The sequence below is a fragment of the Artibeus jamaicensis genome, unplaced genomic scaffold (genome assembly GCF_021234435.1).
Source record: "Artibeus jamaicensis isolate MK-2021 breed Jamaican fruit bat unplaced genomic scaffold, CSHL_Jam_final scaffold_1689, whole genome shotgun sequence".
Lineage (NCBI taxonomy): Eukaryota > Metazoa > Chordata > Mammalia > Chiroptera > Phyllostomidae > Artibeus > Artibeus jamaicensis.
The window spans coordinates 6,926,995-6,953,104 of NW_026522029.1; the positions used below are offsets into that span (position 1 = coordinate 6,926,995).

The window sequence follows — 26,110 nt, forward strand, 5'->3', positions numbered from 1 at the left end:
GTAGCCGGTGCGGCGAAGGTAGGGGCTGGCCTCTCCCGGACCCCGAGCGCTTGGGGACTGGGGGTTGAGAGAGGCACGCTTCCCGGGGCGCCCCACGGAGGGCGGGAGCGCCCTCGGTCACCCCGGGCCGCCCGCCCGGGCAGAGGGAAGAGCGGCCCGCCCAGGTGCGCCGGGGGTTGGGCAGAGTCCGGAAGGTGCGCCGCCCAGCTCCGGGCCCGTCCCCTCGGCCTCCCCCCGCGTGAAAGTGAAAGTGTCGGCGGCGCGGAGGTCGGCACGGGGGCGGGGCCGGCGCGGACCTGGGAGCGGGCGCCGGGCTCCGGAGGGGCCATGGACGGGCTCGGCCGCCGCCTCCGAGCCAGCCTGAGACTGAAGCGCGGCCGTGGGGGTTAGTGCCGGGCCGGGGCGCGGGGCACGGGCGCGGTGGCCGCGCGGGGACCGCGGTTAGGACACAAGGTGACCGCGGCACGGGCCGGGGCCGGAGGCGCGGGGTGTCGGGACCCGGGAGCAATCTGCCGCGTCCCCGGGAGGGCCGGGCAGGGCTCAGGTGAGCGGAGAGAGGGCGCAGGTCGGGGTGGACGGGGCCTGCTGGGGACCAGCTCGGAGGTCAAAGGAGCGGCCGGGCGGAGCGGGGGCGGTGAGGGGGTAGGCGGCCGGGCAGAGGAAACGGTGGTGGGGCCCCGGGGCCACGTGTCCTTCCATCCAGGAAGCTTGTGGTGCAACCGCAGGGCGCCCGGAGCGCCCTCCGGGGAGACCCCGCCCCAGCCCCGCCGCGCCCCGCCCCTGCACCCCGAGTAGCTACGGGCCAGAAAAGCCGGTCTCCCGGGCGACGCGGAGCCCCCGCCCTAGGCCGTCGAGGGGCCGCGGAGCGAGTGGCCGGAGCTCAGCGGCAGCCGTCGAGCGTGAGAACCACACCAGTCCCGCCTCCCGAGGCCCCTCGGTGAAGTGAGAAGTCCTCCCGGCGTGGTCCGGGTCACGTTAGAAGTCGATGCTCATTTTCTTCTTTCTCAGCGGGGCGACTGCGCTTTGGAAAGAGGGCAAAGGGGAATTTGCTCATTTTTTTTCATTCATTCGGCAAACATTGACTGCTGCCTACCTCGAGCCGGTCCTGCGGCCGAGCAGCCGGAATCCTGGGCGCTCCGCCCAGAGGTCCGGCTGTCAGAGGAGAAGGTAGCTCACCCGACAGCGCAGATCCACCCCCAACCCCACCCCCGGCAAATGGAAAGGCTGAACCCAGCCACCCGCTACTTCCCGGCCCAGAGCTGGGGAGGCCTGGGGCCTCCGCCATCACCCCTGCCCTCCACCCCCAGCCCCGCCGTTCTGCCTGAACATGGGGTTCAGTATCTGTGGTTTCACCCTAATTGAGGCAGAGAGGTCAGAGGCCACGCACAGGTGGGGATAAAGGTCTGGGATAAAGGTCTGGGACTGTGCAGTGTCCGGAGCAGAATGCGGGGTAGGGCTGCGGTCCTCGATTCCAGGAAGGTGCTGGCCTGGTTTCTCATGGTCTCTCTAATCCTGAGATGGCTGTGTGAATGGAAGGGGCCCGCTTCCTCAGCCCAGAGGAGACAGTCCAGTCATTCCCACCCACCCTGGCCCCCAAACCGAGGTCGTGTTTGTGCCCGAAGCACCTCCTGGACGTTGAGGAACTGGGAGATCAGCAGCCAGTGCTACCTGTCCTGAGGTCTGCCACCTGCCAGGCCTGGGCAGTGCACCCTTTCCATCCTCCATACCTGGGGTCTGTCCTCCACCCTCCCGGGGAGTTCCACGTCCCTCCAGGGCAGGTGTGTGTAGGAGTGTGCATGTGTGTGCGCGTTTGTACACACAGGGATATGTGAGTCATCCTGGTGGGAGGGGTGGCAGTGGGGGTGGTCCCGGGTTGCCAGCAGCTGTGCTAGAAGAGGAGGGGCAGCCTTTCCAGAGGAAGCTTGCAGAGACTCCTCTCCCCGAACTCTAGCTTGTTCTGGGACTTTCCTCAGGTGGCTGTGGGAGGCGCTTGCCGGTGGAGGAACAAGTGAAACCGGACTCCTGACTTCCTTAGAAAGGGTGGCTCCCTCCGCAATTAAAAACCCAGGGCACTGATTCCTTTCCAGGGCACTGGGGATTAACCCAGATGACCTAGATGGAACGTGCCTGTTTGACAGACGGACGGACGTGCCTCCTCGGCTCATGACCCCCTGGAAAGACAGATGAAAGCCATCTTCCTGGATTTCCTGGGCCTCCACCTCCCAGTCCAGTCAAGTTTTGTTTGCGTTTATGCGTTTTGCTGTGCTCTCGGCCAGCCCGACAGAGCAGAAGGGAGTGGGCTGTAGATTGCAACTCAAAGGACCTGGGGAAAAGAATCATCTCCCGTGGTTCCGGGACGGTCGGTGAAAAGATGTGGGTTCTCCAACCAGAGGCCCCCGCGTCTGTGGGACATTCTCTGTGTGCTGCGTCCAGAAGGCAGGAGCAAGGGCGCAGGACTCTTGCTGTGACCACCCCCAGCAGATCCTGTTAACAGTCCCTGGATTACGCTGTGCCTCAGTTTCCCCCGGGGCATCAGCCAGGTGCTTATTCCTCAGACAGGTGGTGAGGATTGGAGACAAGTCTGCGTGAGCAGTGGTGAGAGTTCTGAGTGTCTGGGATCACTGTTCTCACCCTGACAGCATGCGTTACCCCCTTAGCTACTGCGATAGGGCTTCTCCCAGGAGTCCTGGTGGGGCCACTGAGTGCTGGCTTCTATTAGCCCAGGGAAAGCTGGGTCCAAAGCTCTTAAGAGCGAGGCAGCTGTCTCCTCCATTCCAGCACCCCGCTTTCTTCCAGCGGCTGCTAATTCTCTGCAGGAGTGGCAGGCTCTGGCATCAAATGTTTTTAAAGCCTCCTGGCTTCTGTTGGGCGCAGCTTCCTGGCCCAAGTGCTTCTCTCCTACTTAGTGTGTTCACTCACTCGGGGGTTTTCTGCGAGACTCCTAGGCGATTTATTGCCGTTCTGTCTCTCTTTTTCCCAGCCTCCAGACACAGCCTCCAGAAGCCTCTAGAGCCCCAGGGGCCAGCTGCTCTGCTTTTAGCTTGAGCAGAACTGTTGACCTGGCCCAACAGAAAAAAAAGTCTGAGCAGGAGTAGGGGTGTGGGGGGATCACCCTGAGGCTTTTGACCTTCACTGAACGACCCTCAGGCTGCTGAGGCAACCGGTTCACCACTGTAGGCCAGGGACACTGTCTGGAGTCAGTGCCTCCAATTCGAAAGAGGGATCCCCTGCTGGGACCCCAGAACAGGTCCCAGTGAGAGAATCTGTCTCAGGAGGTGTGGCCAGGCAGAGAGAGGTGCCCCCCTGCAGATCAGAAATATCAGGAACTCTCAGCTCAGAGATGGACTTCGCTTCCGTTTCACCACCAAGACAGGAGACTCTTAGTTTCGTCTTGATGTCCAGGTTCCCCTCTTACTGGAACAATTTCTCTGTTTCAGTATCAGGGAAAGCAATGGCATCCTCGCCGTGGGGAGTTTGGTCCTGTGCTCTTGCTTGCTACCCGGAAGTCCTGGAAGTTCTGATGTGCACCAAGTGGTCTCGCAGGGGGCCGGGGCAGCTGTTGGCCAGGCAGAGAGGCGAAAGGCCAAGAGTCAAAGTTAGGGGCTAGGAAATCGAGGTCCTGCGACCAGCCCAGTGAGGTTCCAGTGCCTACAGTCTGAACTTATCTCGAATTCTTCTCTTTCCTGAGATTGTAAATAAACCCTCAGTACAACCTGCAACCCAGAATTCAAAGCTTTTAGCAGCTGGGCCTTTGGAGGTGTTTACTCACGACCTTTTGTCTCACCACACCCTGGGGTTCTTGGGAGGAGCTGAGGTCTGAGCTGCCGAGCCAGGATGCTGCTGCCTCCGTCAGTGCAGGCGTCCTGCCGCCTTCCTGGGTCCCGTCACATCCTCCTTGCCCAACCATTGGGTGCCCAGGATGGAAACTGCTCCCCCTCATCTGGAAGACAACGTGGGGCTTGTCTTCAGGGCGCTGTGGTCGGATGCTGAAGCAGCAGCCCCTTTCTCAGGCTTTCTGTAGCCAGCCTGTGTTGGAGAAAAGGGCGGCGCCCCATGCCCTCGCAGGCCCAGGACGATGGAAGGACAAGGGGTAGGCAGGATGCTCAGGCTGCTCCCCAGATGGCTGCCTCGACTCCGCGCAGGTCTGGACTGGGTTGCCCACTTCCCTTTTTCCATGGTGACGCTCTTCCATGGGGCTGTTTCTTCCTTGAAATGCTTCTTTCTCTTCCTTTTGTATCTTGACTGCCACCTAGGGCCCCACGTGACTGGGCTGGGAGGCTTTCTGTGCAGGATTCCCTGTGGGGGGATTGGTGTGGTCACAGCCACGTGGCCATGGACCTCTTCTGACTTAGTGAGCTCCGGGCTACTCGGTGCACGCTGTTTTGGGCCCCGTGCTGGGCGCCCTATAGGTGGGCAGAGTCTCTGTGGCACCCTGGGGCACGGGGCCTCCCAGGGGCCCTCCCCAGTGTATTTCCTTGGCTTCCACATCAGTGGTTCCTTTTCTCCCCCTGGCTCTGCGTGGTTTCACATCTCCCAGAGCAGGCACGGAAACTGCCCACTTGGCTCCGGTCCTATTCCAGGATCCGAGGCCCCAGGCATTCTCCAGGGGCCTTGGCATTGGCGGGGTGGGTGGGGGATGGGGGCGCCTGGAGGTGCCGAATTTGCCTGCAACCCTGCAGTCTCCACCTGGGGCACAGATCTCTGAGACACTGAGTGGGCACCATGTCTGGTTTTAGGGTCTGTCCAGGGCAATCCGGGGGAAGCTGCAAAGGAGCCAGAAAGGGCCCCAGAGCACTGTTTGTCCAGCTTCGGTGGAGGGCAGCACTTTTTTGAATACCTCCTGGTGGTTTCCCTCAAAAAACAGCGGTCAGGGGAGAATTATGAGCCTACGATCACCTACCAGTTTCCCAAGGTAAGGACTGCAGGAGGGGCCGGGGGCAGAGGACAGGGTGTCTGAGAGGCAGTGCGTGTGGCGGGTGGGGGGGGGCCCTCTCTCTCTCTCTCCTGCCTGGGCTGGCTCAGTCTGGAGCTGCCCTGAGCTTGCCCACTCCTGTCTCCCCGTAGGCCCGGCCCTGGGTTCTGTTATCACCCGCAGAATCTAGGTCTGGCTTCTCTGCGAGGCCCTGACCTTGGCGCCCTAGCTGGGAAACTAGGCTAGTTCTCCTGCCCCTTTCTGGACCTCCTAGTTCTCCCAGATTCCACCCCCAGCCACCCTTCTCTATAGAGAAACTTACCTTCTACCAGAACTCCTTGCAGGCACCCCCTCCCTGGGCTGGGTGGCAAGGAGAGGGTGGGGCAGCCACACGCTGGGCTCCTCGTTTGCTCCTGCACTGGGTGACAGAGATTTCATTGACCCTGAGAGTGCGACAGATGAGCTGGCCGTGTGTCTTCTCTGATGTGGTATGTCGCTGACGTGGTCCCTGCAGGAGGCTGGGCCTTCTGTGCTCAGGTGTGGCCCTGGTCCCCTTCCTGACTACGCAGACCCTCGGGACCCTGAGGTCTCACTCTGGTTCATGTAGATCTGGCCCAGGAGGGGCTGTTTCCGCCCTGGGGTCGCTCCTGCCAGACCCAGAACCAGGTCCCTGTGTAGAGTGACCCGCAGAGGCACACTTTGACCCCACACCAGTGGAAAGCTTCTTCTCAGAAGGCTTTAGGGGCCTCAGATGGAGCCTGCCCCCCTCCCCAGCCCTCTCCGGCCGCACCCAAACCCACCGTGGGCGCATCTCCTTTCCTGTCCCTTCCAGCGGGAGAACCTGCTTCGGGGCCAGCAGGAGGAGGAGGAGCGGCTGCTCAGTGCCATCCCCCTGTTTTGCTTCCCAGATGGGAACGAGTGGGCACCACTCACCGAGTATCCCAGGTAACTGCTCGGCCCTGCGCCGGGGACTCTGGGATTGGCAGGGAAGGGACAATGTGAGCTGTGGCTCCTCTGGTCCCTCACTTGGTGTATAAGCCCATTTCTCACCAGCTTTCCTCCTGATGGGGAGGGATTCAGTTGATTGATTTATAACCACCTGGCCTGGAGGCCCTGGAGACCAAGGATCTTAGCTGACCTGGTTGACCATGACCTCTGCCCAGAGAAAGGCGAGATTCCCTCTGCTGTGCTAGGAGTGGCAGGCTGTGCTTTCACTCTGGACATAGTGAAAACACTACGTGAAAACACTGTGTTTTCACTTCTGTGTCAGAAGCTGGACGTAGAGGAAGGCCCCTGGCCTCAGAGGGTGGCATAGCAAAGTCCCTGATAGAATGAGCGCCGGAATTTGGCTGTGAGTTCGAATGTTGGCTTATGAGTTCGATGACCTTGGATAAGAAGTGTCCCCTTTGCCTCGGTTCCTTCAACTTTAAAGCGGGCACCATCATCAAACCTATGTCAGAGGGCTGTTCTGAGAGTTAAATGAGGTGATGCATTTGGAGCTTGACATCAATAAGCACTTAATACATTCCTTGTGCTGTTACCATTCTCATGACAAATCGGCAGCTCCCTGAGCCCTCTTCACCCCCCTCCGTTCACCCGCTCCGCTCCACCCGCCCCCCCCCCCCACTGGCCACCTTCTGCCTTGCAGCCTAGCGCTCAAATGAACATCTGTGTGCTCTCCCCAGGGAGACCTTCTCCTTCGTCCTGACCAATGTGGATGGGAGCAGGAAGATCGGATACTGCAGGCGCCTCTTGGTCTGTGCAGCTCAGAACTGCCCCTTCCTCTCCGCCGCCTGCTCGGCTCCACAGCTGGGCTGGCTCCAGCCTCCACTGCCAGAGCCCGGGCTCCCTGGCGGCGGGGGTTGTAGTGAGAGCGCAGCTCAGCACCGGTGGTCATGTTAGTGCCCCCTGCAGCCCCGTAGGGACAGGGACACATGCCATGGCCCCCCCCCCCCCGGCCCTGCAGGGGCCTCTGCTGGCCCTGCCGTGGTCTTTGTTCTCCCCACTCGAACCCCACCCTGCCCTCAGTGGGAGGCCCCACCTACTCCTCCGGGCCTTCTTGACCAGGCCTTGGGGCCTCGGCCCTGGGGCCTCCCAGAGCACAGCCCGGGATATGAAGTCCTACTCTGGCTCTCATGGGTCTCCAGGTCACTTTCACAGTGCTGTCCTCCCTCGCCATTTTCTCATCCTGCAACACACTTGTCCCCTCTCTCCGCTGACCCCAGACGACTGCAGTGCTTGCCTGTGAGCCCACCAGCCCCCTTTGACTTGGGCGGCCGCTCTGGCCTCCTTGCAGCCTGAGCCGTGACGAGGGCCTCTGCACAGGCAGGCCTTCCTCCACCCAGCCTACCTCTGACCACGAGTCCTCCAGCCCCAGTCACCAGCCTCATGGGTGGGGGGGACTCAGGGGCGGGGGTGGGTGATAGGGAATAGACAGGAGGCCACAGGTAGAGATACAGGACAGACACAGGGAAATGAGGGGGCGGTGGGGAGGCGAGTAGCAGGGGCATGGGCGAAGGCCCTGGGGGGGCCGCCGCCCTGAAGGAGGCTCTCTGCCCCCCAGCCTGCCGGCCCTGGCCCTCGGCTCCCCAAGGTGTACTGCATCATCAGCTGCATCGGCTGCTTCGGCCTGTTCTCCAAGGTAGGGCCCCAGCGGATTCCTCGGTGGGTAGGGGGGCTGTCAGGCCTGTTCTGCTCCCCTGTCTGCGTGGTTGCCTGCCTTGCCACGCTTCTTAAGCCCTCAGGGAGCCCCACCCTCACAGCCAGGGTCAGGCGAGGCCCACGTGAGGAAATTGAGGCAGACAGGGGCTCGGGTTGGACTTGACTTTAGGGAAGAGTGAGAAGTGAATCCAGGGGACCATCTGCCCTGCTGAGTGCCCAGGGCTCCGATTCCAGGTCAAGTCAGAAAGCAGCTGGAGGGACAGTGGGGGGGGGGGCAGGTTAGAGATGGGGAGTTTTCCATTTCTTCCTCTGTCAAATGCGTACAATGACTCAGCACCTTCCTATCTCATGGCTGGTGTGAGGCTCAGGTGAGGTGGTCTGTGAGAAAGGTGGAGCTCTAAGAAATGTGGAGACAGTTGTCGTACAACGTCAGACTCCCTCCCACTCGTCCCTGGGCAGCAGGGACATCAGGGCCTCCGGGACTTCTGCTGGAGCTCCTCTGAGAGCCCGAGTTGGGGTCAGAGTGGGCCCTCAGAATGGACGGGGCACAAAAGTGTCCTCTGCCTGAGCCAGCCCCTTGGAAGACGAAGGCAGGGACCTCCGTCAGCCCCTGCTTGGGTGGGGCGTGTACCTGCGCAGGGTGCTGGGGGACAGAGGCTGGCCCTGGCCCTGGAGGGGTGCCCGGGGGAAGCTGGAGGGCAGAGTGATGCCTGAGACGACCAGCCTCCTAGGCTCCCACTGCACCGAAGGAAGTGGTATCCCCGTGGTTGATGCATTTACTCGAGCATGACTCTCTGGGGGAGGCAGTTTATGCTGATGTTAGAAGGAGAACATGGATGAGTTGAGAGAGGATGAGGAAAAGCACTAGGCTGGTCCATGCCAGGGCGGAGAGTGGACCAGCTGGTGAAGGGGCCGGGAAGAGCCACAAAGATTGGCTGGACCAGCGCAGGAGACACACGCACGCACGCACGCACGCACGCACGTGCGCGGTGTCCGTCGCCAACCCAGTCACCTCCCTTTGAGCCACGCCTCCCGTGGTCCTTCCCCGCAGATCCTGGATGAGGTGGAGAAGAGGCACCAGATCTCCATGGCGGTCATCTACCCGTTCATGCAGGGCCTCCGGGAGGCGGCCTTCCCTGCTCCTGGGAAGACTGTCACTCTCAAGAGCTTCATCCCTGACTCGGGCACTGAGGTGGGTTCCAAAGAACCCACTCCCCGCCGGCTGAAGGGGGCAGGCTTCTGTAGTGTCTCTAATCACAGCCCTTCCGTTCACCGGGTTAACACTCAGAGAAACAGAGCCAGGCTCGGGCCTGGGTCTTGGCTGGATTTATTGGCAGAGCTGAAAATCAGACCCAAGGTTTCTGGTCCTCCCAACCGGATGCTGGTAAGGACCTGGTCACTGTTTGAGCCACCAAGACTTTAAAAAAAAAAAAAAAAGGTTTTATTTCTTTATTTTTAGAGAGGGGAAGGGAGGGACAGAGGGAGGGAGGAACACATGAATGTGTGGTCGCTTCCTGTGCGCCATCTACTGGAGACCTGGCCTGCAACCCAGGCACGTGCCCTGACTGGGAATCGAACCAGCGACCTTTTGGTTCACAATCTGGCACTCAGTCCACTGAGCCCCACTGGCCAGGGCAAGTCTTTTATTTATAGTAAATAAACCATGTGAGCTGAGGCTCCTGGTGCTAGAATGGACTATGCCTCCAGCCCCCACCCTGCCACTTGCCTGTATACCCCACCCTTGTTTCCCTATATCTCTACCTATGGGCTCCATCTGTCTATGTCTTATTGCCTCTCCCCACCCTGGGTCCCCACCCCTGGGTCCCCACCCATGCCACATGGGGATGCCATTGTTTTTAGGCACTAAGCAGACAGAGCAGAAAGTAGAACATTGGTTCTTGCTTTTGTTTTTTTAAAAATTTAATAGTTTTCCCCCCTTTTTTATTGAATTTATTGGGACGACACTGGTGAACAAAACCATGCAGGTTTCCGGTGCACAATTCCACAGCCCATGCTCTGTACACTGTGCTGTGTGTTCACCACCCCAAGTCATGTCTCCTTCCATCACCACTTACCCAGAATATTGCTTTAAGTATTGCAGTGCTGGGCCCGTTCCCCTGGACAACTGTGGGCCCCTCTGATCCTCGGCTCCCCCATATGTAAACCAGGGGAGGGGCTGGGCTTTTCCCCTTACTCAAAAAAGAAGGATGGAATGATTGCTGGGCACCCAGCTCACTAGTTTCTGGCTCTTAACACGGTGAATAAAATGAATGTGATCCCTGACCTCATGGAGCTGAAAGTCCGGTGGGGGAGATGGACGTTAAATAAGGAAACAGACAAATAGATCATGAAAAATGTATGATTGTGACAAAGGGCGAAAAACCCTGCATGCTTAATGAGAAATGACACATAGCCTCAGGTGGCCAAGGGGGGCCTCTGAGACTTGAGGGGGCACAAGAAGGAAGGGAGAAGGGCAGGGCAGGGAGGTCCTAGCCCGCAAAGTGCAGGACAGGCCCGAGGACCAGAAGGAGGGGATGGGGCGGAGCACGGCCAGGGAGGTGGCATGTGCTCCGTGAGGCTGGGACGGAGGCAGGACCTCATGGGCCATTCAAGGGAGGACAATGTCCCTGTTACCCCTAGGAGGAGGGAACCTATGGGTGGCTTTTCCTCAGGAGAGAGAGAGGAGCAGATCCGGCCCCGTGGGGACAGTGGAGGCCGGCAAGGACCCAGCATTCTGGGGCCCAAGAGAGGTCTCACTGTGGTGACACCCTCTGTGTCTGGCTTCCCCAAGTTCATCTCCTTGACGCGGCCCCTGGACTCCCACCTGGAGCACGTGGACTTCAGTTCTCTGCTGCAGTGTCTCAGCTTTGAACAGATTCTTCAGATCTTCGCCTCTGCAGTGCTGGAGAGGAGAATCATCTTCCTGGCCGAAGGTCTCAGGTGGGTCTGGCCACTGAGCAGCTTGGCTGCTCTGTGTGGCATCCTCGGAGTCAAGGGAACAGCCGTGAGGGCCTCGAAGGGTCGGGCTGCAGGACCCGTGTCCTCCCGCTTCTGGGTCTTGATCTGCGCTGCTTCTGCCTCCAAACTGGACTGGGGCCCAAGCTGAAGCAGGTGTCCGATTTAGCCCTGAGAAGGCTCCGACGTGTCCCAGGGACACCCTGGGCCGACACCTGGCGGGTGGGTGCAGGTATGATTCTGCTCTTAGAAGGCTGAGGGAGGGAAGAAGGGCAAGGATGGGGCAGAAAGGAACATAATAGAATTAAGGTCAAGGCCATTATCCACAATGACAAACACACGTCATCTATCCAGTCACTCATTCAACACTGTGTGTCAGCTGTTTGTCCTATGCCAAGCAGTCAGGAGGACACAGACAAACAAGACATGGTCTTTGTCCTTAAGGGGATGTAGAATTCTCTAGAAGTTGAAAGCCTAGGTGTTCAATCAGCAGAAGGAGGTTCAGGTGCTGTTCTTCTGCCTCAGCTACGCGGTAGGTTCCCTGAGGTTAGCTCCTTCGCTTCTTGAAGTCATGACTTTCTCATGGGTAGAACGTGAGGAGAATGGTCAGACCTATCTCATTAGGTTGTGGTGAGGACTCCACAGTCCGCATCAGGCACAGGTTAGTAAGGGAGAGCTGATATTCTGAGTAATAAGCTCCCCATTCAGTATGTCCCTGTGTGTCGTCACAGCAGGGCACTGTCATGTCTTGGTCTGAGAAAGACAGCGGGAGACACAGGACACAGGGAGAAGGAAAAAGTATCACAAAACAGTGGGAGGTTCCCCTTCTCTTCGTGTCCGAGGAGGGAGAAAGCCAGTGATATTGGCCCGACTGCTCTGACTTTACCTTTTAGGGAAGAAGAAGAAGGAGAAAAGGATTTGAGGGACCCAAATGTTAGGCCAGAGATGGTCAGGTGAATGTCATAAGTTTTAGAGAAAAGCAGGCTTGGGCAGGGAGTGGGCTGAAAGGCGCGAGTTGTGGGCGAATCCAAGAGGGAAGTGGTGTAACCTTGTGTTTTGGCCCCAGCTTCTCCCCTCCCAGCCCTGCAGGGAAAGGCGAAGTCTCCCTGGGGCTGGGGCTAGGAATCTGGCCCTTCCCCTCCCTCCGATCAGTGCTTAGGAGTGACCGCAGGTGTCAGCACCCCTGTGGCCCGGACTGGGCGAAGCCTGCCAGGACTTCCCTCTCTGGCCTTAACTTTCTCGGGGACATCCCACCTTCCCCACTTCCTCCCCGCACCCTTGGTCGGATTCCTGAAATGCAGGCAGCCAGGGGACTCCAGTCAGCCTGAGCCTGGGCGAGACTCAGGCTCTGCCTCCCTCAGGAAGCGCTGTACTAGCTCCAGAGCAGGAACTGGAACAAGGTTTCCGCATCTGTGTTTTCCTTGGCTGTGGTCTGGGGGTCCCCAGGAGAGATGAGGAGCTATGGCAGCTGGTGGGGAACAAACGAGTGGGGTTATGCGTGTGGGTGGGCGGGGAGTGGGTGAGGGGTTGGCCTGAGCTGGGACTTAGGAAGTAATTACCCGGGAAGGCCTCGCTGGGAAGAGGCGAGGGCCCCCTTTGTGGGGCTTTCCGGGTAGGAATTGCTGGGAGAGGTTCCTGGAATCCAGGAATTTCCCAGGCTAACTCAGCCACCGGCCTGGTAACTTGAAGTAACCTCCAGTGGCCAGAGGGAGCCGTGAGAGGTAAACACTGGGGCGCAGTGTTTACGTGTTCGTCTCCTTAACGACACTGTGAGTTCCTTATAAGCAGGTCAGCGTCTTGCACTTCTGCTCTCCACACCCTGAGCACAGTGGTGAGCACACAGAAGGATGCTCCGTGGACGAGCTGTTTGAGCCACGGCACTTCTCCTGCCCCCCTCTCTGCAGGGCCACTTGTATTTTTGTCCAGTAGTGAGCTCAGAAGCCTGAGAAATAGGGGCCCTTCTGCACCTGTGCATGCGGCAGGCACCGCAGCCGCGGCGGGTGGTGGGCAGCGTGGGGGCCCCGGGGAGGAGGCGCCGGGAGGCCGCTCTGACTCTCGTCCTCTGTGTCCTGTGCCCAGCACCCTGTCTCAGTGCATCCACGCCGCCGCCGCGCTGCTTTACCCCTTCAGCTGGGCACACACCTACATCCCCGTGGTCCCCGAGAGCCTCCTGGCCACTGTCTGCTGCCCCACTCCCTTCATGGTTGGAGTCCAAATGCGCTTCCAGCAGGAGGTTTTGGAGAGCCCCATGGAAGAGGTACGACCCAGGAGGAAGAAGAGGAAGTGTGACCTGGGGCTGGGCAGACCTGGATTCGAACCCCAGCTCTGCCACTCGGGTCTGCATGATTTGGGGCAAATTGCTTTACCTCCTGAGGCCTGAGCTGCTGCTTCCATAAAAGGGGGGGGTGACGGTGTCCAGTTTTTCGGGATTCCAGGGGAGATCACCCACATGAAGTTCCTTGCCTGGTGCCGACATAGTGGACACTCAGGAAGAGCCAGCTCTCTCCTCCTCGCTGCTTTCCCTTTGGGCTTCACAGGCAGCATGTACTTACTGAGAGGTCAGCCGACTGTCCTAGGCCAGCTGTCCCACTGAGCAGGCCCTGGGGTGAGCCCTGTCCCATCCCAATGGATGAGCACAGCTGGTCTACACAACACACTCCCCTGGAATTCATGCACATTCCTTGGACATGAGCTAACGAATGCAGCCCTACTGAAAACCGAATCTTGAAAATGCAGGTTTCTGTAGCATGAGCTCTCTTGCTGGTGAGCTCAGAGCTCCGTTGACAACCGGGGGATAGCCCTCCGATTTTGCCAGCTGATTCCGGGGCAGTGCCCCAGATGCCCCAACGGGCTGGGTGCTGAAAACGGACGCTCAGAGCATACGTCGGTCCCCAGTGTTGGAAAGACAAAGTGTGTGTCCTGCTTGGAGCTGTCAGTAGGAGCTGCGAAGGGTTTGCATGTTACGTAGCTCAAGTGAGAAGAGCAAACCAGGTCCGTGCGTCTGCCCTGGCTGACCTTGACTATGTCTCCATCCAAATGTCCATCTAGTGGACATTTCGGAGGCACAGGGAGAATCCAGTGTTGCTGGGAAGGAAAGAATTGTTTCCCTTCCTTGCTTCCTGGTCCTCCTCAGAACTGCTGAGTACACACGCCCTTTGAACGAGCCCTTGCCCTGTGACTAACTGGGACAGAGTATCAGCCCTGTGTTTAGCAATAAGACCTAAAATGTCTCAATATCATTAGTTACAAAACTTCCTGATGCTGCAGCTCCAGCTTTTCAGAAGCTGTGGCCCCTCCCACTGAGGGCAGGGCGGGAAGACACCCCACGGCCAGCAGAATTCTGCTCCTGCCACTCAACAGCCTTGGCCTACTTTCTGCCTCAGTGGCTGTTCTGCAATGGGCAGGGGGTGCGGTGGGTGTGGGGGCTTCCCTGACCCCCCACATAAGCCTTCTGGAAGGGATTACTTGATAGTAATAGACTCAAACACTAGAAAGATTTTGGGGAACAACTTCACAAAAAACAAACTCTTCCCCCTCACGCTTAGCTCCCAACCCCCAAAACAAACAGCCTTCCCTGAATGAAGGCAGGTGAGACTAGCATAGCACCCAGACCCCCTTCTGCACCTGCGCAGGCGCACGTGCGCAAGCGCGGGCGCGCAGTGGTGTCAGGTGCGCACAGGTTCGACTTCTCTCCCCCCGGGCGCGGCTCACCATGGTGCCTGCTCTGTCCCTTGGCTTACTTTCCAGTCCCCGCTTCTCCTTTTATTTGGAAGAAGGGAGTACGGAGGGATTGTTCACCCAACTGTCAAGAGCAATTGTTCCAAACTGAAAAGAGGAGCCCAGCGGGCATCTAAGTGCCCACCCGGGTCACTCGGCCGGAGGGGGGGGGGGACTGTGGCAAACTGCTGAGCCTGTGCTGAGCCCAAGGGGGCAACTGCACTCAGCTCCCTCTGAATGTTGGTCTTTAGAAACGAGGGCCAGTGTTGACTTCCTGACTTTTTTAAAAGCCCCAAGTCTAAATTTTCTGTGAAATGTTCCAATTTAAACATTGGACACAAATTCAGTCTGAGAATGCTCTGAGGATCCGAGAACACAGCTACAGGTTGGAATCCCACCGGTGGGCCGGCTCTTTGTAACATGTGCTCTCCGGCAGAGAGGGAGCTGGCCCCAAACCCAGGCCTCGGAGCCCCAGCCCTGGCTCACCTGCAGCCCCCTGGTCTCCGCACTGCCTTCTCTCCCTCTTCTTGTCGACCCTGCGCTCCTTTTCTTCTCTGGCTGTTTCCTAAAGCTCGGAGGGAGTTTTAGCCTGCTGCAAGCATGTACAGGTGAAGAGGTGTCCATCCCTGTCCTAACGCTGGCCCGAGGGAGGGGGCTGACAGCCAGTGCAGGGAGAGGGACGCCACCCTGAGGACGGGGCACTCTGGGCATGGAGCTGGCTCTTGGACTTCTCCGAGGTATGACTTCAGGCTTCTTGAGTCGGGATACACCTACCTGCCTCCACAGGACTGCTGGGAGGGTGAAATGAGATAAATGTGAAAAGCACTTATCTTGTTCTAAATACTCCACCTATAGAAAAATTACTCAATGCTTAACTAGGTGGGGCGTGGCTATGACGTCCCCCATACTATGTTCTCCTCTCCCAGCTGTGTCCCCTCTCCCACACCCTCGTCCCCTCTCCCAGGGAAGGGAACTGAGATTTCCAAACCCGAATGGCGAGGAGTGAGTGTCAGACAGGAAATGAGAATCCAAGAGGCTGATATTGTTGCTACTAGGGCTGAAATGGCCACGTAGGACCCTCTGCGGTCTGTGAAGACAGGGGAAGAGAGAAAGCCATTTCCGTGTTTCTTTCAGGTCCTGCTGGTGAATCTTTGTGAAGGAACCTTCTTAAAGTCAGTGAGTATCCGGGCTCTCCGCAGCCCCGCCACCAACTCCCCGACTCTAGGCTCATCCACGCCCCACTGATTCCAACTTCAGTACTTTTGTTGAGCGAGAACCCGTGCTCATAGGGCCTTTCCTCCCTCAGGGAGCCCAGGACAGACACCCAGGTGACTTCACGACACGGCAATCAGGCAGTCGGTGTTAGAGCAAGGGTATAAACCAAGTATCAGAGGGGTCGGGAGGAGACTTACTAATGTTTACAGTCAAACTGAAGGCCAAGAAGCAGCTTCTGTTGCTTTTCTCCTGTGTGGCCAATTATTAGTTAATGTGGGGGTGGAGTCAGGGGTGCTCACTTCACACCTCCTCCCCGACTGCCTGGCCTCTGAGCTGACTCTGTCCCCTACTAGGTTGGTGATGAAAAAGACATCCTACCGCCCAAGCTTCAGGACGACATCTTGAGCTCTCTCAGTCAGGGGATCAGTGAGTTACAGAGTAAGTCCTAGGCCCCTCTTATTTGGGGTTTCTCCACGAATCCTGAGGGCATGATTCCCGGCCACTCTCCCAGAACTGAAAATGAACCTACTCACAGGCCTGGGCCAGTCCCAGGGGCCCGGCTTCTCAGGCAAGTCTGAGCTTTTCTTCCTCCTCAGCAGTGGCAGAGTCCCCAGAGCGGGCCTCCCATTTACTGAGTCGATCAGTAGTTATGAGCCCCCCGCCCCATCCCTCCCCACTCCCCAGAGCTTTCCCTGCTTCTGCTACCCTGAGGTGGCCTCTGTGTGTCCTCTCCCAGCTTCTGAAAAAATCAACGAGCATGTCTCAGGCCCTTTTGTGCAGTTCTTTGTCAAGACTGTGGGACACTACGCTTCCCATATCAAGCGGGAGGCGAGTGGGCAAGGCCACTTCCAAGAACGGGCCTTCTGTAAGGCTCTGACCTCCAAGACCAAGCGGCGATTCGTGAAGAAGTTCGTGAAGACTCAGCTCTTCTCCCTTTTCATCCAGGAAGCGGAGAAGAGCAAGAACCCTCCGGCAGGTAGGTCTCCACCCCTAGGATAGCTGTGGTCTTATCAGTGGAGTTGTGAGGAAATCAGCTGAAGCCCCAGGAGATGCGTCCTGGGCTGATACTTGGCAGAAGTTGCCCTCTGCCTTGGCCAGGCCAGTGGGAGGTCCTTGCTCTTTGAGCCTGGAGCTAATTCCCACTAATTATTCCTTATATGCTTGTTTTGGGGCCAAACAGAATAGTGGCTCTCTGGAGGCCCGGAGGGCATGGGAGTTCCCCAGCAAGAATGTGGGGAGCAGAGGACAGAAAGGCTCTTTCTGAGTCAGGCCCCCGAGCCCGCAGCCCGCCAGGCCAGATGAGACGCTCTAACACAGGCATCTGAACCCACAGGCTATTTCCAACGGAAAATACTTGAACATGAGGAACAGAAGAAACAGAAGAACTCGAGGTAAAGACTGTGAAGTAAGACCCTTGGTGAACAGCAGTGATGGGATCTGCGACCGGTTCTGGACTTTGGCCTGGAACCACGTGGTAGGACCGGCCGAGGGCTCAGCCCCAGGAGTCCAGGCTTCTTCTGCCTCTTGCTTCAAGCTGACGTCCTGAGTCTGGGATCCATGGAATCTGCTTTCTCAAGACGTTGGAAGCCTTGACCTCTGGGCTCACAGAGCAGCGCTGGCTTTCAGCAGAGGCGACGCAGAGCAGGGAACAGTAGCACAGGTGTTACAGACTTAGAAGCTGCTGTAGCCGCCCCGTCCCAGGAACCGCCATTACCAAATCCTCCAGAGCAAGCGGCTGTGGACACGTGAGGATAAGAATAAAATGAAAGCCTTCTGTTGTCTGTACGTGTTATCTTGGGCTTCCACCACGGGGGAGGACCAGAAACACAGGGGAGTGGCTGTGAGCGTAAACCACCAGCAGTGGAGGTCCTGGTGGCCCAGAGCTCTGGGGCTGCGTCTGAAGCGGCAGAATTCTGGGGTCCCCAGCTCCAGCAGGACGGGGAAGGGAGACAGGCACAAGCGGCTGCCACACTGGGGACAGGACAGCAGTTCCTGCTTCCAGACGGGTGCGCTTCCCAGCATCCTGGGCGGCTGGGCTGCTGGCGGGAGCAAACCAACTGCAGTCCCGGGTAACTCAAGGGCAGGAATCGCAGCCACAGAGGCCAGAGCAGAGCACTGCGCTGCTTCCATAAATAGGCAGTTCGGAACCTGCAGTTTCAGACATCCAACTTCCCACTTGTTATTTTGGGACACCCAGCCCTGGTCTTTACAGGGATCCCCAAGCTGACTTTTTTTCCTCTTGAGAAAAGAGAACCCTAAGAGTCTGAAGGTTAGTAGTCGCCTTGTCTTCCTTCCCTCTACACCTTCACTACTTTCTGCTGAAATAGTGGGGGGATGGCGAACTTTTAGAAGCTTCTTGTCTTTCAAAACCTCCACCTCTTTAATGTGTGTGTGAGTGTGGACCCCGAGGCCCCAGAACTCCAAAGAATGCAAATGTCTTTGGAAGGTGGGACAGGGTGACACCTACAACAAAAAGCCCATCAAGAAGAGGTTGAACATAGCTCTACGTTTTAAACACAGTTCTACGTTAAACAGTTTCTACAGAACAGAAAGGTCACAGGACGCATGACAATGCAGCCGACCAAATTTTCTTATTTATTAAAGAACAAAGTTTGCTTAAAGTTTTAAAGATGACATTTAAACTTAGGTTGCCCTTCTGCTGAATAAAACCAAGGAAAAGGCTGGCTTTCAGATCATATATTTATTTAAAAAAATAAAATGGATTGACAAAGGTACCACATTATTCTGCATGCTGACAGGGTTCCCCAGCCTGTGAGAGACACAGTTTCCTGAATAATAAAAAAATGACTCCTCAGCAATGTGAAGAGGGGAAACCATTCAATCCAATTTCAAGGTCTTTATCACCAGGTCCACCTTGCCAGCTGGTGGGACATATCTGTGCCACAAGCTGAACTCCTTAGTACGAAAGTTTGGGAAGACACTAAAGAGATGTTGCTGAAAGATGATTTGTTAAAATGACAAAGCAACCGCCTTCCGGCCTGCAAATATTCTATGTAAGAAATCACCGAGGGGGATCTGCCCCCGTGACAATTTTACTCCGAGTCCAGGACAGTTACAAATGCAGGCATTTCTTCCTGCTTTCGTGGGCCAAACCCTGTATCACCAACACGCACATTTGAAGGACAGGACTTGGAACTCCCAGTCTCACACAGGGTCATAAAGGAGTGTTACCAACAACAAAGAATAAAAGTTATACAACAATGATTATTATAAATTATATTTGTTCTTGTCCTCCCCACATTGATTCTTTCCTGCAGAAAGCATGAGTTTCCAGCACAACACCGATACATCCCTAGTGATGGTTAGGCTGGGCTGCAGAGGCCTTGATTCTGAAGACGTGTATATGCAGGTGCGACGCGATCTGGTTGCAGACGCTGACGCAGTAGCGGATCAGATCGAAGAACGAGAAGACCTGGAAAGGGGGAGACAATCAGACAGGTTCCTGGGGCCTGCCCGCCGCCCCTAAGCTTCCCGGACGTGGGGAGGAGCGGCGTCTGACCCTGTGCTCTGCAGATTTACCCTCAGTTCTGCGCACTCTAGTAACTCCGCATCCCGTTGATTCTTCTCTATGTCAAGGATCAACAAACTCTTCCTCTGAGAGACAGTCATTATTTCATGCTTTGCAGACCTCACTATCTCTGTCACCAAAGCCCCATGTGCTCTGCCGTCACAGCGTGAAAGCAGCCACAGACAACAGATGCACGAGTGGCCATGGCTGTGCTCCAGTGAAGCCTTATTTACAAAATCAGGCCGCTGGCCCACAGGGAAGTTTGCCAGCTCCTGCCAGATGCAGGGAATTTATAAGCCCTCATGCAGGCAGAAGTAATAATAGTGCAAAAAATGGCCCAAAGACAAAGCTCTGAGGAACTCTCACAAAAGTCCCACAAGTGTGGTTTTGACATTCCAATAGTTACAATTCTAAGATCTACTCTTGGCTCTGGCCCAGCAAAACAAGATAGTAAGTAGCCACCACACCATGCAATGCAATACCCACCAGGGCAATCCAAAGTACAATGTATTCATCAATGAAACTGTTAAAATACTGGTCCAGAAACAGCAGGGCCGGGCCTATAAACGCTGTGTCGTGCAGGTGCATCTCACTCTTGGTCATGTGTGCCACCTAGGGATAGAGGAGAATCCATGAGGCATGCACTTTTACGTCAGAGCAACTGTGAGCCACTGAGCAAACCTGCATTGTTCTGTGGCGTCGAGTTTCAGGAATTCGCTAGCAGTATCTGTTGCAATTTCCAAAACTAAAACACTGACAACACAAAGTGTGTGAGAGCTACACACCAAAGGGGTCTACCATGTCAACTAAAGCCCCCAAAGCTGCTTCTCACTAGGAGCCTAATTCAACTGGATAGTTGGAGATTGACGAATGCAGATGAACAAAGCAACCGAATGCAACCATGGAGAGAAACTGTAGTGGCTCCCAGGGCTTCCGATCATCTCACTGCAGCTTCACAGAAGATGCAAACGGTGCCCGTGCTGATGTCAAAAAGTTCTGATCGGAGGGGAGCAAACCCTAGACCTCCTCAGCACACTCTGGAATGAAAACCATGCTACAAAATCAAAATAGGATGAAAATGAAAAACAAAATCTTTCGTGCTTACCACAAGCTTATTGGTGATTTTAGCAGACACGAAGCCGAATGTCAGTATATAAAGGCAGGGGTGCTTTTCAAAGAGCTGGACCGCTGACTTCTTGTAGATCATCACAGCCAATGTGATCACGGATCCAATGTGGAGGAAAGGAGAAAGAACGCTGGTTCCCTAGGTGGGGCAGAGAGAAGAGGGGCCACGGCATTCGATGGTGATCACCTCACCCTGCTCAGCCCCCGGAGAGTCTCTCTTCAGGACGGCTAAGGAAACGCGGGGGCCGCATCAGTGATGCACACACTGAGGACTCTACTGTCACGCGGCCAGGCTCGCTTTTTAAAGAAGGCCACATTTTGGAACATATATGTATATAAAGTGTGTGTGTATGCACCACAAAATGTGCACATAAGAACATAAATGGATGCATATATGAATAAAACTGAAGTTCTGGATACTACTTTTTTTTTTTAAGACTGAGTGGAAACTCCTAGTTACGAGTTACTACTTCACACAATTCAAACAAAAACCAAAGTGACCACAGACCATAAACCATGCCTGGGAATCCTAAGACATACTCACGGCGATCGTGGATCCATTTTTCCCAACTCCACCCGTGAAGATCACACGGAAGTAATTCGTACAGGAAAATATGGTCCCTGCTACAGTACAAAGTGCAGGGAAAATTTTCACTTGGATATTCAGCACTGGAATCTTTAGTAGGTAGAGAGAAAGAACAATTAGAATACATACAAATTAAAAAACGAAAACAGGACAGGCAAACATTCAGTTCACACTCTGAGTTGTTCGCCATGCCCTCCAGTTTACTAAATACGTAAATCAATGGAAGTTTCTCTCTCCTTTCCATTTATAAGCAATATGACAAGTCTCAGATGAGGCTATCCAGAAATTAATCTCACTTCCCACATCAATTAGAAAAAAAGGACCCAACTTTATCCACTAAGTCACACACTAAGTCCGGCTCACCCCCGCCCCGTTCCGAAGTCTGGCCGCAGTGAGCCAAGCTGCCTTCCAGGGCTTACCAAAGAAGTGCACTGTGCCTTCCTCACTGTGCGTTTTTCACTCTACCTCTACCTGTGATTCGTTACTAATTGTTATGCTAGATAATGCATGCATCATAAAAGACTAAAACCTTTGCAACTAGACTGAAAAAAAGCTGTAAACCAGAGAAGGGAAGACCAAAGTTCTACTCAGAGGAGTTCCCAGCCCAAACTGTTAGAGTGCAGGCAGCTGGGAAACGCAGAGGGCAGCTAAGGAGGAGTTGGCGTGCGGGGAGGGGGAGGGGCGTGGTGAGCACAGCCAGGTGGGGGGACAGCTCCACGGCTGGGTGTCCAAAATCCGCTCGGAGAAAACTACTCCCCAGAAGAAGTAAGCGAAACATTTTCATAGCGTGCTGAAAATGACTGACTTCCTCAAAATAAGGGGGACTGAAGAGTTCAAGCTCATGTATTAACCTGGCAAGTACAAATCCACCATTTAACACGAAATATACCTGTACTAATATTTAAAATCATTTGGGAATCTCTCCCTTTCTATACCTCTCCATTAGCTTTTCCGAAGTCTAGACTTTGGTCCAATACGGGCGGAGAAGAAAGCGCCAGTAAAATGACATCATCTCACAATGGAAACAAATGGCTGTAGGAACAAGATCCTGCAACACACTAACAGGTAATGAGTTCTTACGGTAAAATCGTTTTAACGAGGGCTGTGCATGCTTTTTTTTTTCCCAAGGGCAGCCATCTGCCTACACTTTCAAAATCGAATAGGAAATGTGAAGTTTCCTATCTGCATGTATAAAACTGCAGTAAAATTGGTAGAGACGTAAATCTTAATGTTTTAGATCATCAATTTCTTCAACAATCTCAAGACCTCAGTTTGTTTACACAACTCTGTGACCTCTTGCAAAACTGCAGCTCTAAAAAACAAAAAAACAAGCTGAAACCAACTGTTCAAGTTTCAAGTTGTACTGTGGCAGTGTTTAAGTTTCTAAAGTGAAGTAGGTCAACTTAAAACGCCGGCCCAGAATCCTCGGGCCATCCTCCATGGGTGTCTTCCTTTCCTAATTCATCTCCAAACCCCACACGCCCAATCCAAGACTTGTTTTCAATTAAGGGGAAAACCAACACCATGGCTGCTTTGAACTCCAAGAGAACATTCTGCTATAGTCCAGGAAACTGGAAATATTAAAATCTCAGTCAGGTGCACCTGGCTGAAACTCAATATGCAGGGCGGTTTCTTTCTCCCCTGCCCGGTGATGAAGGACCAGTTTGGCAAGAGGGAAACACTATACTCGCCCAGATCTCAAAAGAAGGGAAGCGTGACAGGGCCCTGCCCCTGCCTGGGCCGGCGGGCTGAACGCCAGCGGGCTGAACGCCAGCGGGCTGAACGCCAGCGCCACCATAGCAGGGACCTGGGCCGCAGCTGAACTGCACAGCGTCACAGCTGAACTGAATATTTAGAAAGCGCTTTTAGGTCATGGAAATAGTTGACCTTTGGAAGAAGAGAGAATAAACAGAAACGTTAGAAAAGCCAGCAAATTAGTAAATGGCTTGGACCACCAGGCAAGCAAGCAAGCAAGCAAATACAGACTCAGAAGCAAGTACCATAAACATTCTTAGGACCCTCTTCTCTTCTGTCCATGTTAGCTACACACACCAAAACACAGGCTGCTGAGTGCAGGATCTGGTTTGATTTTATATTCTCTCTCGAGCCCCGCATATTGTAAGGGCTCAATATATACTTGTTGAATGAAGATCTTTTCCCTTTTTCTTACTCTCAAAGTAGAACTACTGTTTTGAGAGTGTACAGACACACTTACTTGCCCTGGCCGGGTGGCTCAGTCGGTTGGAGCATCATCCCAGACACCAAAAGGTTTCAGGTTTGATTCCCGGCCAAGGCACATACCTAGGCTGCAGATGCGATCCCCAGTTGGTGCATGTATGGCAGGCAACACATTGATGTTTCTCGCTCTAAAAATCAATAAATGCATCTTCAAGTTAGAATTAGAAGTAAAAACAAAAAGACACACTGTGCCCCCACAGTAAGAGAAGAAAGGAAGTCAGCTACCAGAAAATCTGAGGCAGAGCGAGGGGAAAGCTGGGGCCAGGTATCCCAAGACTCTCCAGTGGTCCCTTAAAAACCTGCACCAAGGGAACCACTTACAAGTGTTGCCATTTTCACCTCACACACAAGCTTAAGGGGGTGGGCACATTCCGTCTTTCCCAATCTTTCTCCTTCTGTTCGCCTGGAACTCATCCAAGGTGGACCAAGTGCATCCACTCCGTAGAAACAGCCAGAAATCGGCATGGAAACACCTCTATCCCCGGCCTGCCCAGAGTCTAGGCAGCCTGTGAGGCTGGACGGGGCAGGAACTCTTGCAGGTCATGGCCTTTGCCTGCAGCCAGGGGAAAACCCTCTGGATTCCTGCCACGAAATCATGTACCCAAAATAATGCCAAACTATTGCAATTCATGTTTTAAAAGGTTAGAAATAGAAAAAAGAAAGATCTTAAACCCTCCAATTTACCAGATTTCAAGGGACCCATGCTTTGGCAATAGTTTGGGTTAATGTAGGGTATCAGTTACTTACTGATAGACTAGTTTTCTTATGAGCATAGTAAGAAGTTTTTATAGGCTTTGTAAATTTCAGCAAAAATAAAAAGTATTATTTTGAGATTAGATACTTTCTTCCAAAGAATGTGGATAGGACTATTTGTAAATCCTTTTTAATGTAAGTGAATTCCACAAAGCTACAACGTAACAACAGTTAGTGTCCACTAAGTGTTCAACAGAAATCCCACTTAGGTCGTGTACTTTAGGAACAGATATGAATTACACGACCCAGTAAGCCTTCAGTTCTCCCTATGAATACGGTGTCTCATAGTTTAATACACATTTAACCCACTGCCACAGTTAGAAGAATCAAAGGCAGTGAAAGCAACCATGAGGGGATCGTTTGTGGGTCTCCTTCCAAGTAACAACAATATTCCTCTCCACCCCCTTTTTAAAGACTGATATGGTGATATGGAGAAAGATAATTCCAGGACACTCTAAAGGGATCCATACCTTCCGGGAAGCAACACACACGCGCACGCGCGCACACACACACACACACACAATGTGCTGCTGTGTTTCTCTCAACATGTGAACTGTGCACTGACTTTTATGTGTGGAAATATTATTTTCCTTAAAAAAAAAGAAAAGAAATAAAAAACAAGATGAAAAACACCCACCCAAATCAACAAATATGAACTACAACCACGGTAAAAACGAATCCCTTTTAAGAAAAAAAAAGAGCAGAAAGAAATGGGCAACCCATATGCAGTGGACATAAGTCACTTACCTTTGCAAGCAGCTGACCCTCTGGAATCAGCTTTATGAAGTCTTTTGCACTATTTCTATTTGTTTTTACCATAAATTTGCCTTCTAAATGTTAGTAAATGAGGATTTAATGAGGATTTGAAATGATCTTTTTAATGAGGATTTGAAAAGCAATTTCTGCTTTATGACATCAACCTCACAAGAGATGGACATTTCCACTTCCAGGCCCTGAACAACCCCCCTCTCTGCTCGGGTGCACACGGGAGCTGGAGCACTCCATGCAGCGGCCTCTCCTGTGCGGACACACGCAGCAGCGCATCCGCAGGGCCAAGTGCAAAGGGAAGGTGAAATGCCATGGTCTCGGGTCTGGCACGGGAACCTGGAATCGCTCAAAGGGCACAGAGTGGTCCCCTCAGCCTCCAAACATCACCAGTGATGTCAAGTGCTTCCCTTCTGATTGTCACCAACTGTGGCAACAGTTGGGCCAGTGATGCCAATAGTAAGACGGGGCCCTGGATGTCTGTCTCCCTGCTGCCACCCCACCTCCCTGACACTGGCACTGGACTGCCAGGCCTGCAAACTCTGTGTCAGTCTTGGGTCCTCAGATCACTTTTTAAAACATTTAGCAAGAAAGGAGGACTATATGATCTTAATTATCAACAGACAGGACAAAGTATTTGATCCTCTTAAAAGAAAAACATCACATCTGCTGTGCACACGCACGGGCTGTGTGTATAAATCCGAACTGAAGCAATGCGACAGGACATGTGACACGGGCAGTCACGCATGTGTGCCTGCTGCTGACTCACTTCGGGACGATCACGCCAGAACCCCACTTTCTCTGTTATCACTGTGCTGAAACTATCATAATTTATATCTGTTTAAGATATTCAAAATAATTTTGGAGAAGGGTAGATTTTGGCAGAAAACACAAAGCCTATGTAAATAATGTAGTCAAGAGATATACCAAATTTAAGTAGAAGTAGGCTTTATGACCCAGTTTTAGGAAAAGAAAAATCTCTCCTTCCTCTATGGCTAAATTGTCTTAAAAATGCAGTTACATAAATTACACACACATTGTGTGTATATACACACATGTATATAAAACTATGTGTTTGTGTGCACATGTGTATACACATGCGTGTGCACACACACACCCTAGTGGAGAACAAAAGTAGTAAAATTCTGCAGTGAAATCTACAGATCTCGGATTTCACCAGCACTGGGGACCCTACTGGCTTTTGAGACTGATGTGAATCTGAATGATATTATGTACATGACTGAAGTTTCAAAATTTTCCTGGTTGACAATGGATTATTTTTATTCCTGCATCTCCCTGCTCACAATACTATCCCCACCCCTCTAAGTGTGCAGGGCATTAAACAAGTTCTGGTAATAAATCTGAGGATTCTTCCAGTGTCTCACTCACCATCTTATACTGACTTGGGTGAGGGAAAATCCTACAGCACTGACTTCAATAAGCATTTGTTCTGTTTTGGGGGCCAGAGTTATTTACTACCCTGAATTTGTTACTCAGCTTAAGCATATGACAAGAAAAAAAGGTCTGATTTAATCTAGTCATTAACTTGACACTCAGTACTTGCTGTTTCCTCAGCTGTAAAACGGAATGACCAATAATCATTCCGACAGCCTTCAAAGACAGCCCCGGAGTGCGCCTACATGTCCCACGGAAC

General features: G+C 53.9%; 2 protein-coding genes across 6 annotated transcripts in view; one reads left to right on the top strand and one right to left on the bottom strand.

Moving 5' to 3' along the window:
- The first annotated feature begins 221 nt into the window (after positions 1-221).
- DENND2D (DENN domain containing 2D) lies at positions 222-17,241 on the top strand. 3 transcript variants are annotated; one of them, XM_037152534.2, is made up of 12 exons: positions 222-385; positions 4,737-4,912; positions 5,745-5,857; positions 6,598-6,667; positions 7,476-7,553; positions 8,625-8,765; positions 10,365-10,513; positions 12,608-12,785; positions 15,380-15,421; positions 15,814-15,898; positions 16,197-16,436; positions 16,794-17,241. In XM_037152534.2, exons 1-12 carry the CDS (start codon positions 328-330, stop codon positions 16,853-16,855), a joined length of 1,392 nt encoding a protein of 463 aa, XP_037008429.1. In that variant the 5' UTR covers positions 222-327; the 3' UTR covers positions 16,856-17,241. The 3 variants fall into 3 exon arrangements, with proteins under 3 accessions (XP_037008429.1, XP_037008428.1, XP_037008431.1); XM_037152533.2 differs by lacking the exon at positions 222-385 and adding an exon at positions 3,901-4,142; XM_037152536.2 differs by lacking the exon at positions 222-385 and adding an exon at positions 3,901-4,090.
- A 791-nt stretch (positions 17,242-18,032) lies between these two features.
- The window catches only part of CEPT1 (choline/ethanolamine phosphotransferase 1), a 34,551-nt gene continuing 26,473 nt past the window's right edge, over positions 18,033-26,110 (bottom strand). For all 3 annotated transcript variants that reach the window (XM_037152537.2, XM_037152540.2, XM_037152539.2), the window contains 4 exons: positions 20,659-20,790; positions 20,095-20,253; positions 19,476-19,601; positions 18,033-18,893 (listed from right to left, as the gene is read on the bottom strand). In XM_037152537.2, coding sequence (XP_037008432.1) covers positions 18,774-18,893; positions 19,476-19,601; positions 20,095-20,253; positions 20,659-20,790 — 537 coding nt within the window. In that variant the 3' untranslated portion in view covers positions 18,033-18,773. The remainder of the gene's footprint in view (positions 18,894-19,475; positions 19,602-20,094; positions 20,254-20,658; positions 20,791-26,110) is intronic.

Coding starts and splice junctions, on each gene's coding strand:
- DENND2D (XM_037152533.2), top strand. CDS start 4,076: ATGGAAGGACAAGGGGTAGGCAGGATGCTCAGGCTGCTCCCCAGATGG. Junction 5,858..6,597: donor CCACTCACCGAGTATCCCAG/GTAACTGCTCGG, acceptor TGCTCTCCCCAG/GGAGACCTTCTCCTTCGTCC. Junction 10,514..12,607: donor TTCCTGGCCGAAGGTCTCAG/GTGGGTCTGGCC, acceptor TCCTGTGCCCAG/CACCCTGTCTCAGTGCATCC.